We start from the raw sequence: 14,044 nt of genomic DNA on the forward strand, positions 1-14,044 counted from the left end.
AGGCAGCCAGGCAGAACCCACAACCGAACAGAACTCCAGCGACATTTAGTGATATTGATTTATTGCTGCTCCCGTTTGGCAGCTCAAATCTGCTCGTAGCTCTCGATGACGCCGTGCGCGCGCACTGCCTTCAAGTCCCGGAGGCACTGCTCGACGGGTGTGACCACGCAGAGCGGCTTACGGCCACTGTAGTAGGCACTGCTGGGCCGGGCGTAGCTCACCTGGCGCTTGTCCAGCCAGGCGGTGATCTCGTCCAGGCACAGGCACTGCCAGGGATTCCCCTCGATGCTGATGTGCCGCAGCCGCAGCAGATACTGGGCTGTCTGGAGCGGTGGCAGAAAGCTGAGGCGGTTATTGTTGATGTCCAGGCGGGAGAGGTGCTCAAAAGTCTCCAGCATGTCTTCCTCGATCTGCTCCAGTCGATTCTCGCCGATGGCGAGCACCTGCAGGCGCCGCAGGGGGGCGAACATGCGCACGTCCAGGGCCGTCAGCTTGTTGCCGCTGAGGCGCAGCTCTCGCAGATGGGGCAGGGCGGAGAGGGACAGCGGATGGAGCTCCACGATACTATTTCTGCTCAGATCCAGATGGGTGAGGCGTCCTAAAAGGGAGCCTCCAAAGACCCTGGCTCCCAGCTGCCTAATGCTATTCCTGCTCAAGTCGAGTCGTTGCAAGGCCGTCAGATTCGAGAATACTTCATCGGGCAGGGCCGAGATTTTGTTGCCCTGCAGTTGGAGGGACTCGAGGGCGCTCAGGCCCTGGAAGGCCCTCGGGTGGGTCTTGCTGATTTGGTTTAGCCACAGATTGAGCGTCCTGAGGTTGCCCAGCTTGGCGAACACTGAATCCTCCAGGACTCTCACATTGTTGGAGCTATAGTCGAGCAGCACGAGGGGAGCTCGTCCGCTGGGACCCGTGAAAAGGCTTCCCTTGATCTCACAAAGGTTGTTGTTGGACACGTTGAGCAAGCGCAGCCGTGGCAGTGCCAGGAAGAGGCCCATGTCGAGGTTCTCCAGCCAATTGCTGTCCAGATGCAGCTCCTCCAGGTTGGGCAGTCCCCGCAGCCGGCGCCAAAGGAACTACACGAACGAAAAACGATAAAGATACTCCAGCTCCAGACAGCTTCTGCAGTGCTTTGTTCTTGGCGTCTACTTACATCTCTCACGTTGTTGTTGCCGATGGAGAGGTAGCGAAGGTTCGCGTTCTCCCCCAGGGTCACGTTCACCTGCTCATTGGTGGTCAGGTCGAGAAACTGCAGCTCCTTCAAGCCCCTGAAGGCATTCGGCTCCACCTCCGCTATCAGGTTGTTGGAGAAGTTGGCGTACACCAGATTTGGCAGTCGGTTCATCAGCTTCCCCGTGATGAGCCGTATGTCGTTGAAGCTCACGTCCAAGTTGCGCAGCGATGAGTTCTTGGGAAAGTGCTCCTCCTTGAGCTCTTCCAGCTGGCAGCGGGTCAGGTTGAGCCGTTCCAGCTGCCTGAGATCTCGCAGACCCCTCTCGCCCAGCGTCAGGCCACCCGACTCCGACAGATCCAAGTGCAGTAGCCTGGAGAGGCACAGGGCTGGCAATGCCCTGGGATCGTCGCCCTCGATGCCGGTGTGCTCGTTGACCACCTTTACGCTCCGCCAATCATCCTGCACGTATCCATTGAGCTGTTGGAGGCTTTCGATTTCGCGGCAGATGTGACTGCCCAGCCCTAGATCTTCGCACTCCTGCAGATCCTTGGCTGTCGCCTCGAAGCAAATCAGGAGCAGCGCAAGCAGAAGCTTCAACGCCGGCATTCTGAGTACTAAACTGATGTTGCTCCGAACGGAGTTCTTGGCTTTGTGTTTATTTGCAATCCATCCAGCGCAAACCCGTTTCAGTTCGGTTTGGGCCAGGCAGAATGCCAGCGATAAGCCGGTTTCCATTGGCGAGCAAGTGCAGCCCATGCAAGGAGGAGAGCAGAGAGCAACCGTCCAGAGGTCACTGATCCGCAAGTGGACTCTATTCCATTCTCATTCTCCCATCTCCCGTCCCGACGGCGACGAGGCCTGCCCCGCTCAGGTCGGATGAGCATGGCGGAGTTCTAGCGCTCTAGCTATTTTATTTACAATAATTAATATATACAGCTAACGATCGGGGCGTGGCATGTCTTTTCGATAGGCAGAATCTTCCTATTTTCTGACATCAGAAAAATAAACGTACACTTTTTCACGGTTTTCGAGCCCCACGATCCTCTTCATACATTTTTTAAGTCTGACGTAGGCCAAGAAATAATTTTTGTGTCATTTCCTTATATGTACATTAGAGTGGATCGATTTGTCCTCCTGGCTACGCCTTAATCTGAAGGCAACTCTGGATGCTGCTATCCGCCCAGGAGATACAGCAGTAGGTCGTTCGAAGCCAATGAAGACCATAAGTCTCACAAATTCCAAAACTGGAAGTCAGTCGAGCACTAAAGACCGCACCGTATGCAAAATAAGGCTCTCGGAAATTGGAACTACCTCTTAAGACAGACATTAAAATTTAAGGTTTGCTTCAAAATTATTTCGTGATTCAATATTTTGTTTCCTGGTTGCGTTTTTGGTTGTCGTTTTTGATTTCAATCATCTCGTGCCTCTCGTGATTGAAGTTCACACAATTGCGGCAATAAATCCATAAAATCAGGAACATATTTCCGATCACAGCCAGCCAGCGCATGTCTAGATCGACCCACAAATAGCGTAGAAAACTAATAACTAATATCTTCACATGGCTGGGGGTGTTCAAGGATTTGCTTCCGATCACAAGAAGCCAAGGCACCACAGAACACAGGATGCGCTGCTCTGGACGGCTCTGCATGGACGCCGCTCTGGACCGCTCTGCAAGGCTTCATTGGCGTCTAGCAGAGCATCGTTTAAGGCGCCCTGTTCTATTCGTTTCTAGGCCCGCGTAGCTGTGGCTTCTGGCCAGGCGCCTACGTTGCCAAATCTATGGAATCGTCAAGTTCCTGCAACGATCAAAAGGGCTATCATAAGCATTCCTATAAGTCTAGCTGGCAATGAGAATCGATCGACTTCAGTTCAATTTGCCCTTAAGCCCTTGAAGGCATTTGGCTCCAAATCCGCTATAAGGTTGTAGGTCGATTCATGGGCTACCTTGCGATGAGCTCCCGTTTCGGTTCGCAGCAGGAGCATTCAGGATGCCAACGAACAGCCAGTTTCCATTCGTTGTTTTATTGGGTTATACAACATGAGTGAGAAGTGGCAAAGAGGGGAGGACAAAAGCTTAGATAAACCTATGGTGACCACAGCTGAGATTATTTTCTCCCCATGCTGACAAATGGGGTTTCAAGAATATTATGGGGTTTTTCATGATTTGTTCCTTGAAAAGGCGATAAGCTGACTCAACCGATTATCGGCTCTCAATTAATGTTCAAAGAACATGGCATCCTGTGAAGAAACAAAATGGGTTAACCACATCGTTTGGGGGTACGTTAATACTCACAATCAGGAATGTGGCGCCGAGGAGGACCGCCTTCATGCGCACATCCAGCTCCCTGGGAAAGCTGATGCCGAAGAAGTCGGCGTCCGTGAAGAACTCACGCACCAGACCCGACCACTGCTTGGAGATCCTGCCCACCTTTGCGCCAGTCAGGGACACCACCTGCAGAACATAGCCATGAGTAGAAAATGAAATGAGAGTGCCCCCAACTAGTCGCTGCTTACATGAAAGTCCACGTTGCCCCACAGGGAACGCGTGCAGAGCGGACCCTCGATGCGGTAGACCTTTTCGCCCAAGTGATTGAGTATGCGGAACGAGGGCCACCCCACGGACCACTCCTGCTCGATGGTGCCAATGACGTTACCGGGCGGCGCAAAGACCTCAATGCTCTGCAGGCAGCAGGGGAAGCAGCAGGCCGAGCAGGCCAGCGGTCGGTGCATGTGGATGATCTCCCGAGGCGAGTTGTCCAGGATCCTCAGGTGGAAGGGCCGTGAGGTGGCGCAGCAGTTGCGGGTGCAGCAGTCGCTATCCTCCACCGCGTAGAACACCTTCTGGCCGGATGCGTTGAGGATGGTGTACTTATTGCTGGTCTCAAAGCCGGTTAAGACTTCGGTTAGTTCCACTTTCTGCTTGACCAAGAGCTGGTCCACAATTGTCAGGTAGTCCAGTCCGTATGGTGCATTGGGGTTCTGCGGATTCCTTCCAGGGCGCGATTCCAGAATTCCCGGCTGATTGACGATGGCATCCACCGATCCGTAGGGTCGTCCAAATCTGCTGCTTGACATGATTCCTCAACCTCTCGCTGGCTACTGATGGTTGATTTCTGCTGGACAGTTCCGGGACACACAAGTCCGACTTAAAAATAATACAAGTGCGATAAATAAGTGCAGATATTACGGGCAGGGCGATACGACAATGACTCAATACACAGTCCACGAGCCTTCCGCTCTTACGAATACATCACGCACTACTATATCCTATGTCCAAGGGTAGCACTCTGTTGACTTTGGTTTTGTTTTATTAAACCAATCCGAGTAATACATTTGAATACATAAATATATGAATATCTTCTGAAAACTTAAACGTAACATCAAGGTAGATTATTGTATTGCATACTTGTTTGTTTTATGTGTTAGATATATTATGTATAAGACACTCAGTGTACGGATTAAAGTACATGGTTCACGTGGGAGTTCCCTGTTTCACTGTGCATCGTTGTAGAGGTACAAAAAATTTATAAAGGAAGCAGTTATTCGTTGAATATTGCGGCTGTGGCAAAGGAGCGAAAATGCCAACGTGTTACTTAAGCGTAGTAGATACGAATATCCATCCCGGCAATGTCCATTCGGAGGACACCTGAGCGTGTCCTTAGCATTAACAAAGGTTCCAGTATTTTTATTCCATTTTCATTTTTAAGCATTTGGTAGAGAGTCGTCAGCTTTGGCCATCAGCGGACTAGTACGCGGTGCAGAGACCACTGCAACAGCAGGCCTCAGATTGTTAGAGCATGCCGGGTCCGTCGGTCTCTCGGTTGCCGGACTTCTCAAAGAACATTGCATCCTGGGGGGCAAAGGCAGGGAAAGATTCACATTAGTAAGTCTGATCGGTTGATCGGTTGCAACGCGGAGCGGAGCGGGGCTAGCCTAATCGAACAAAGCTGGACTTGGACTGGATCGGGCTGGGCGCACAACGACCTTACCTCAGCACCAACGAAGCCTGCGTCGCAACCGCTTTGCAATCTTAGGCCGACAAAAGTGAACGCTGTACAACTGAGTTGTGGCAAGCCCATTTCATCGATTAGAGCGGCAAGCCTCAGCGTCAGCAACGGAACTACTTACAATCAAGAATGTGGCGCCGAGGAGGACCGCCTTCATGCGCACATCCAAGTCCAGGGGGAAGCTGATGCCGAAGAAGTCGGCATCCGTGAAGATCTCACGCGCCAGTCCAGACCACTGCTTCGAGATCTTGCCAATTTTCTCGCCAGTCAGCGACACCACCTGAGGAGGGGAGCAATTCGAATTCGAGTAAAGAAAGTGTTCAGTAAACCCAATGGAAAATCAAACCCACATTGAACTCCACGTCGCCGCAGAGGGAGTAGGTGCACAAGGGGCCCTCAATGCGCAGCACTGTGTCCCCGATGTGGTTGAGGATGCGGAACGAGGGCGAGCAGATGGACCACTCCTGCTCGATGGTGCCAATGACGTTACCGGGCGGCGCCGAGACCTCAATGCTCTGCAGGCAGCAGGGGAAGCAGCAGGCCGAACAGGCCAGCGGACGGTGCATGTGGATGATCTCCCGAGGCGAGTTGTCCAGGATCCTCAGGTGGAAGGGCCGCGAGGTGGCGCAGCAGTTGCGGGTGCAGCAGTCGCTATCCTCCACCGCGTAGAACACCTTCTGGCCGGATGCGTTGAGGATGGTGTACTTATTGCTGGTCTCAAAGCCGGTTAAGACTTCGGTTAGTTCCACTTTCTGTTTGACCAAGAGCTGGTCCACAATTGTCAGGTAGTCCAGTCCGTATGGTGCATTGGGGTTCTGCGGATTCCTTCCAGGTCGCGATTCCAGAATTCCCGGCTGATTGACGATGGCATCCACCGATCCGTAGGGTCGTCCAAATCTGGTGCTTGACATGATTCCTCAACCTCTCGCTGGCTACTGATGGCTGCGTTCTGCTGGACAGTTCCGGGACACACAAGTCCGACTTAAAAATAATACAAGTGCGATAAATAAGTGCAGATATTATGGGCAGGGCGATACGACAATGACTCAATACACAGTCCACGAGCCTTCCGCTCTCACGAATACGTCACGCACTACTATATCCTATGTCCAAGGGTAGCACTCTGTTGACTTTGGTTTTGTTTTATTAAACCAATCCGAGTAATACATTTGAATACATAAATATATGAATATCTTCTGAAAACTTAAACGTAACATCAAGGTAGATTATTGTATTGCATACTTGTTTGTTTTATGTGTTAGATATATTATGTATAAGACACTCAGTGTACGGATTAAAGTACATGGTTCACGTGGGAGTTCCCTGTTTCACTGTGCATCGTTGTAGAGGTACAAAAAATTTATAAAGGAAGCAGTTATTCGTTGAATATTGCGGCTGTGGCAAAGGAGCGAAAATGCCAACGTGTTACTTAAGCGTAGTAGATACGAATATCCATCCCGGCAATGTCCATTCGGAGGACACCTGAGCGTGTCCTTAGCATTAACAAAGATTCCAGTATTTGTATTCCATTTTCATTTTTAAGCATTTGGTAGAGAGTCGTCAGCTTTGGCCATCAGCGGACTAGTACGCGGTGCAGAGACCACTGCAACAGCAGGCCTCAGATTGTTAGAGCATGCCGGGTCCGTCGGTCTCTCGGTTGCCGGACTTCTCAAAGAACATTGCATCCTGGGGGGCAAAGGCAGGGAAAGATTCACATTAGTAAGTCTGATCGGTTGATCGGTTGCAACGCGGAGCGGAGCGGGGCTAGCCTAATCGAACAAAGCTGGACTTGGACTGGATCGGGCTGGGCGCACAACGACCTTACCTCAGCACCAACGAAGCCTGCGTCGCAACCGCTTCGCAATCTTAGGCCGACAAAAGTGAACGCTGTACAACTGAGTTGTGGCAAGCCCATTTCATCGATTAGAGCGGCAAGCCTCAGCGTCAGCAACGGAACTACTTACAATCAAGAATGTGGCGCCGAGGAGGACCGCCTTCATGCGCACATCCAGGTCCAGGGGGAAGCTGATGCCGAAGAAGTCGGCATCCGTGAAGATCTCACGCGCCAGTCCAGACCACTGCTTCGAGATCTTGCCAATTTTCTCGCCAGTCAGCGACACCACCTGAGGAGGGGAGCAATTCGAATTCGAGTAAAGAAAGTGTTCAGTAAACCCAATGGAAAATCAAACCCACATTGAACTCCACGTCGCCGCAGAGGGAGTAGGTGCACAAGGGGCCCTCAATGCGCAGCACTGTGTCCCCGATGTGGTTGAGGATGCGGAACGAGGGCGAGCAGATGGACCACTCCTGCTCGATGGTGCCAATGACGTTACCGGGCGGCGCCGAGACCTCAATGCTCTGCAGGCAGCAGGGGAAGCAGCAGGCCGAACAGGCCAGCGGACGGTGCATGTGGATGACCTCCTGGCGGTAGTTGTCGAACACCTTCATTTCGAAGGGTCGCGACGGACCGCAGCAGTTGCGCGTGCAGCAGTCGTTGTCCTCCACCGCGTAGTACACCTTCTGGCCAAGCGCGTTCTTGATGGAGAACTTGTTGTTGGTCTCGAAGCCGGTGAAGGCCTCGAGCAGCTCCACCTTCTGCTTAACCAAAAGCTGGTCGATAGTCGTAAGGTATTCCAATCCGCGCGGACAGTTCGGAATTCCGGCTGGTATACTCATCCAGTCGCCTAGAACAGTTCGGAATCAATTAGAGTTGGTCTTCGCGTAATCTTACGTCCTAAATTGAATCAACGCGCACAAAAGGCACATCTTGTTTATCTCGTTGCCAGTGTGTCAATTGGTCAATGTCGCCACACAATTGCTGGCCTTACTAATTGAAGGCCTCAGAGGGAGGGCCCAGCCCCAGTGCATGGCCCATTGTTCGACTTCAAGGCACGTATCACGGCTTTTGTATCTAATCTCTGCGAAGAAGATAAGCTTTATGGCAAAATCTCATGTGCTCTCCCCCCCGTTAAACCTCGAATTTCATCATTAGAGCAACACATCGCACGAGAAGCCTGAATGGGTTCTAATTGATTGATTTTAACTAGTTCTGGTCCCAAGAGTCGCCCAAAGAAGGAGTACTGGGTACTGTACTGGGTGGTTCCATCCAGCTCACCTTCTGTCCTCTTCGCTTATGTAGTAGTCGTAGCCCTTTCGCTTGGCGGACTTGTTCAGACGCATCGTGTGTCGCAGCTTCTTGGGCAGCGGCTTGTTCGCCTCTCGGCAGACCAGCTGCTTGAGCGTCTGCGATCTGGAGCAGAGGTGAGTGTACTTGCTGTAGATCGTGTGCCAGATGAGGCGTATCACCTTTGAGCCGCCGCTAACACCGGCGCCTCTCTGCTCCCCATGCTCGCCGCTCAAATCCAATGTGGAAATGTAATTTGAGGCAGCACCTGGGGCAGGGACTGCGACTCCGACTGCGACTGATTCTCCTGCGGTTGACATGGCGAACGCGATTGAATGACGACCACTTGCAAAGCTGTACAGAGATGAACTGAGGCGTCTGGCACCGTCCGAGCACACAAGTTGACATCTACCGAGGCTGTGTGTGCGTTTGTGTGTGCGGAAAATCAACGTAGTCTACATAGTCGAGCGTTTTAAATGCCGCTTTGTGTTACTTTATTGGTCCAATTAAGGCTTCCCGATAAGCGTCGGGCTCCGCACGGAGCCGTCGAGTTTCGGACGGACATCAGAAGAGCAAAGAACACTCTGACAATGACGGCAGGCAAACGCATCTCATCTATGGACCTGATAAGCACAAGAGCCCGCCGAATCTCTCGGGGCTAGGCAAATATTTACCCACGGCATATTTCGGTTTTTCAGTTTAGTGTTAGATCGAACACTTTGTTCTGCCCCGATTCCCCACCTCAACATCCACGAGCGGCTTTCTGCTGCGATTCTGGATGATGGGTTCATTGGATGCGGCCCCGGAGAACGTTAACGTTACTCTAGCTGATTGGACAGTATCGCGAGTGGCGGTGCATTGACACGGCACGTAAACAAACAGAGATGCGGCTGTATTGATAACTTGCCTCCGCCCATTCCGGGTCCCATGCCCGGCTGCGGCTGAGCGGGCGGCATTCCTGGCTGCGTGACAATCGGCTGCTGCGGTGCTCCGGCCGGACCCGGTGGATATCCAAAGTGCTGGGGAGGTCCCGCCGGCCCGGGGGGATAGCCGAAGGACTGCTGCGGCGAAGGTCCTCCTCCGCCTCCGCCTCCGCCCATATATGGCGGCTGTCCTGCCCCATAGGGTGGTGCCTCTCCGTAGGGCGGCATCTGTGGCACTGGAGCGTAACCCTGTGGCTGCTGGCCCGGCACAAAACCCTGCAAACACAAAGAGTAGAGTCGAGTGAGGAATGTTCAATGGGTGGGCGTTCTGCGGAGTACTTTGTTCCGTTCGTAAAATCTATTAATAATTTGTTCCGCTTATCAAGTTCTATTCGCTTAGGATCGGGGGAATCAACAAAAGCAAATGAAATGTGTTAATCCCGTTTCTTGTTTCTGCTGGGGCTCGACTTCGAACCTTTCTCTTCACCGTTCCGCTGCTTTCTGACCAATAACTTTTGTATAATCACAAAAACTAAGTGTAGAACGCTTCCGCTTGATAAGCCAGCCCCGTGCAGATTGGCTAATAGCTGTGTTAATAGTTACAAACGACAAGCAATGATTGATACTGAAGATTCCTGAGGTATGACGTCATGGATGTGTACTTGTCGCTGCTGCAACGCCCCCTAGTCGGTCTCTGGGGACGGACGGCCCGTGTCATGACTCACGTAGTTCATTGGCGGCTGTCCCGGCGGCTGGTGGTGCGGCGATGGTGCGTACGGATGATTCGGGGCCGCTGGCGGAGGATAGCCGTAGCCCTCGGCTGGCGGTGCGTTTGGCTGGTATCCAGCCCCGAATCCCGGCGGCACGTAGCCCCCCTGGTTCACGTTGCTGTGCATTGTCTCCGTCTCCTCTGATGCTCTCCTTGTGCGTTGTTCTTGCTGCCCGACTGCGGCGTTTTCCTTGCCACGCCCCACACGAATTCGCAAACAACGCTGCTTTATTTTGCTTTTGTTTTGCACGCACTTTCTTCGTTTTTAATTGCGAGATTATTCGATCAGCTGGCTGTTGTTATCATTATCGACCTGTCGATTTATCGGTCAAATATACCAAAGTATATTTTCAAAATATACCGATAAAAATATACCAAAATATAACCACTCAACTGCCCCTGTATTTAAACTGGTGAACAGCGAAAACCGCGAAAAATTAGTACTCCATCCACGATATGTCTTTCACTTGAACTTTGCTAATTTTCGTTGAGTGTATTTTAATATCCACTGGTCGGGAAATCGAATTCATCGATTTTGATATTCGTTTTAGTATTATTAGCTAATTAGGAGGGCTAGGGGCCTTAACACATAATTTTGTCCGATTGATGAATCATTTTTTCACATGATAATCGTAGCCGATGACTGCCGCATCGCGCACTCTCTCTCTCTTTCAGTCTTATGTATCGGCTGAAAAAAAACACGGAAAGAAAGAGAGGAATTATTGCACTCCGTTTATCCCGTTTCCACCTATTTTATTAGAATTTTAAAATATTTTATCTTTTCCATTTTTTTCGCAACATCTCTCTCTCTCTCTCACTGTCACACCAGCCGTTATAACTCTCTTTCCTTCGCCGGGAGGGGCATGGCACACAACACACTGCACGAGGAAGAGTGTGAGAGCGAGATGTTGCCTTCCTGCTTCAAAATTTAAAATCTGCCGCGCACCGCTGTGGTTGCAATTTTGTGTTATCGATTATTCTTTTTGCTCTTTGCTCGCGGATAACAGGTGACGCCGCTATGTTGTTGCTATTGGCCCATAGATGGCGCTAGGCGTCAAATACGTCTGGCAGCCCGGATCGCAGCCCAGCCTCCCATGGTGTTATGACATTATACTTTGCTGCAAAGAGAGAGATGAAATGAGAGAAGGAGCGCAAAATTAGTGGTCGTAGCCAGACACCTAGACACCTCTTCCGGCTATCAGGCGATGAACTGTGGTCCTATTTGTGACAAAATCATGTTTTCCAACACACACAGCCAGCCAGCCAGCTAGTAAAATTGGATCTGAAAAATGTAACAATCGAACGGCAGCAGTGCTCCCAGCTGTACTGGAGAGCCATATATTTCTACCGCTCTGTTTTCAGAGTTAGTCAGTCGGCAAAGTCTTATGTCATAAGGCACGAATTGATTTTTTAGTTAATACAATCTCTTTGAATTTTGCTCGCACTTGTCATGAAAGATGGGAAAAACCTAGGTGGAGAATAAGGAACCAAGACCACTAGTTATGTTCTAAAGTCTAATGTCATATGGCCACTGCAACCACAAATCACTCGCTGGTCTGGCAACACTTACGAACTCGACTAGTCCGGCAACTCTACATCCTCGACTACCACGCACAGTGGGACATTCGACCATTTCAGCTTTCTAAACTTATAACTTCTGAACGAATGAATTCTTTTTCATGAAATAAACCGCCTTTAAAAGGAAAATCTTCCAAAATTTAAACTGCACAAGCACATGGGGCTGGGTTGGCTAGAAGCTTTACTATACCTTGTCAAATTTGAACTCTGTTGCCATTGCATATTTGCCCATGTAAAATGTACAATTTGAACTTATTTCTTGACTTATTTCTTGATCGATACAACTTTTTTAATGGTCAATTTCACTGCAGATAAACATTTTATATTTCATTTTTAGCTTAATTGAATTTTTACATAACCAAAAAAAAGCTCACTTTTTACGAATTTTGATCCTGCGTGTACCTGCGGGGCATCGCTTTTTTGGCTGTTTTTAGTGCGAGGCTGCTCTAGATGGCCTTGTTGCTGTAAGCTGCCTAGATAGTCACTTATATACATACATATGTATGTAGTATAACGGTTACGAAATATTCCAAACAATTATTTTTGTATTTTTGCTATTTTTGTAAGTCAAATCAAAGCTGTTTTGTCCAACCGATGATATTGTGGGAATTGTGAATATTTTTTGTTAGTTAATAAACCAATTCCAAATTTTTCAACAAGTATATAAAAGCATTGCTTATTGTAATATAAAATGGTGTGATTTAATAGAAAAAACTGTCATTCTTTGGAAAATTTTAATGCTAGATACCTTCGGCATTCTTTCAAAAACTTTAATGATTTGTTTATTATTTTGTTGGTAACTAAAGTCACAAAATAAGAACTCACAATACAACAAAAATTTAAAAACAAAAAATTTCTAAGTTTAAGAAACATAAAAAATAGTAGAAAACTTTAACTTTGGCTCGATATAATTTTGGGTATAGCCATTCCTATACTATGAAACGTCATTCAATCATCAGCTGTATTGTAAGTGCGCAAAGACACAAAATCGCTGTTTTGAAATTTTAAATAAAGATTTTAGGCTTTTGGGGCTTTTTAACGGGTCTTAATACTATTGGGTTGTGTTTAACACAAAGAAGAAGAAGCCTTTCCGGCCCCATAAAGTACATATATTTTTCATCTTCATCAAGAGCCAAGACGATATAGCCATTTCCGTCTGCCCGTCTTTCCGTCCGTCCATCTGTCCGTCTAGTTTGACGCCTAGTTCTCCGTGACTATAAAAGCTGGATCAACAAAATGTTGTATCCAGACACCTTTGATATCAAACTAACGAAAAGGCACAAAAGACTGAAATATATTGCATCCACAATTTGAAGATACGAGAAAACCAATCGTAGAATCGTCGGGAATGGCCTAATCGCGGATCAGATCGGATCTTTATTATAGCCAGAATGAAGAAATAAAATTGCAGTGGCTACGCAATCCCCAGCGCCAGTCCTCCCTCTCTCACTCTCTCTCTCTCGCACTCTTCCTCGTGCAGTGTGGGCCCTCCGGCGAGATAAAACGGCTGATATTGGTGTGAGAATAGAAAATAAGAGACAGATGTAAATACAAAATGTACAGAAAAATGGAAACAATAAAATCTTGTATACAATCTCCCAAACGGCTCGACAGATTTTTATGAGATTTTGTTTGGCAAAAAATTAAATCGTATATTAAATAAAAATGCTCACATACATATGTATAGACTACTCATATGTGAGTACCGGGTATAAAAGTCCCAACGTTCCCCCTCGTTTTTATTTTATTATATATCTACCACACACAGAAATTAATCTTATTATATTATGAATTATGTACATATATGTATACAAGTTTTTATGAAACAAAAAATTTTATTTAATTAAATTTGTTACATTTTTTTGAATAAAAAAATTAATTTGTTCTTTTTAAAAACCTATTACGAACATGGCAACCATAAAATAAAGAAATACAACTTTTTTGTTCTCCTTTCGGTTAGAGCTTCATTCGGGTATAACGAGTGTCATTATAACCGGACTCTACTGTATTTTATTAGACAGTCTTTTGAATCTTCTATTTCTTGGCCTTTTAGTGAGAAGTCTGGCTTGTAGATTGGGCTGCGTGTAGTTGTATAACATACCTACCACCATAGAATCCCTTGGATCTTTTTCGATGTCCTTATATAAAACGTACCAGAAAGCATTACATATTTTTGTTTAAATTTTTGACTAGGCAACTCCCCCAGCATATTTCCGTTTGGGACTCGACATAGACTTGCTTTCCAGCTTTAGCCATAACCGACCGCTGAATGACAATCAAAATGAGACCAGAAAAAACATGCTGAACCAAAGGCAACTACCAGGGCTCGAAACAGAGGATCAATACTACTAAAACTATCTCTCGAAATGAACCGAATACACCACGGACCAAGCTGCTGCCATCCATCATGCATGGCCTCTGCACGTGCTTCAGGAAGGATATTCAGGCATCAGCAGCAGATATGTTATATGG

At 48.3% G+C, this 14,044-nt stretch overlaps 4 protein-coding genes across 6 annotated transcripts; all 4 read right to left on the reverse strand.

Moving 5' to 3' along the window:
• Positions 1 to 44: 44 nt before the first annotated feature.
• LOC4813861 (insulin-like growth factor-binding protein complex acid labile subunit) lies at positions 45 to 2,038 on the reverse strand. The gene is made up of 2 exons (XM_001353731.4): positions 1,151 to 2,038; positions 45 to 1,073 (listed from the first exon to the last, which is right to left on the reverse strand). Exons 1-2 carry the CDS (start codon positions 1,925 to 1,927, stop codon positions 84 to 86), a joined length of 1,767 nt encoding a protein of 588 aa, XP_001353767.3. The 5' UTR covers positions 1,928 to 2,038; the 3' UTR covers positions 45 to 83.
• Positions 2,039 to 3,175: 1,137 nt separating this feature from the next.
• Positions 3,176 to 4,328, reverse strand: LOC6900669 (phospholipid scramblase 1-like). Its single transcript, XM_002134999.3, has 3 exons — positions 3,686 to 4,328; positions 3,465 to 3,623; positions 3,176 to 3,409 (listed from the first exon to the last, which is right to left on the reverse strand). Exons 1-3 carry the CDS (start codon positions 4,244 to 4,246, stop codon positions 3,386 to 3,388), a joined length of 744 nt encoding a protein of 247 aa, XP_002135035.1. The 5' UTR covers positions 4,247 to 4,328; the 3' UTR covers positions 3,176 to 3,385.
• Positions 4,329 to 4,461: 133 nt separating this feature from the next.
• Positions 4,462 to 6,104, reverse strand: LOC117184413 (phospholipid scramblase 1-like). Its single transcript, XM_033381633.1, has 3 exons — positions 5,529 to 6,104; positions 5,300 to 5,458; positions 4,462 to 5,021 (listed from the first exon to the last, which is right to left on the reverse strand). The coding sequence occupies exons 1-3, from the start codon at positions 6,087 to 6,089 to the stop codon at positions 4,962 to 4,964; spliced, it is 780 nt and encodes a 259-aa protein (XP_033237524.1). The 5' UTR covers positions 6,090 to 6,104; the 3' UTR covers positions 4,462 to 4,961.
• Positions 6,105 to 6,304: 200 nt separating this feature from the next.
• LOC4813862 (phospholipid scramblase 1-like) lies at positions 6,305 to 10,320 on the reverse strand. 3 transcript variants are annotated; one of them, XM_001353732.4, is made up of 5 exons: positions 9,951 to 10,320; positions 9,210 to 9,501; positions 7,372 to 7,862; positions 7,143 to 7,301; positions 6,305 to 6,864 (listed from the first exon to the last, which is right to left on the reverse strand). In XM_001353732.4, exons 1-5 carry the CDS (start codon positions 10,119 to 10,121, stop codon positions 6,805 to 6,807), a joined length of 1,173 nt encoding a protein of 390 aa, XP_001353768.3. In that variant the 5' UTR covers positions 10,122 to 10,320; the 3' UTR covers positions 6,305 to 6,804. The 3 variants fall into 3 exon arrangements, with proteins under 3 accessions (XP_001353768.3, XP_015043123.2, XP_015043124.1); XM_015187637.2 differs by lacking the exon at positions 9,951 to 10,320 and adding an exon at positions 9,565 to 9,711; XM_015187638.2 differs by lacking the exons at positions 9,210 to 9,501; positions 9,951 to 10,320 and adding an exon at positions 8,294 to 8,664.
• Positions 10,321 to 14,044: the final 3,724 nt, after the last annotated feature.

This window comes from Drosophila pseudoobscura, chromosome X (genome assembly GCF_009870125.1).
Source record: "Drosophila pseudoobscura strain MV-25-SWS-2005 chromosome X, UCI_Dpse_MV25, whole genome shotgun sequence".
In the NCBI taxonomy this organism is placed as follows: domain Eukaryota; kingdom Metazoa; phylum Arthropoda; class Insecta; order Diptera; family Drosophilidae; genus Drosophila; species Drosophila pseudoobscura.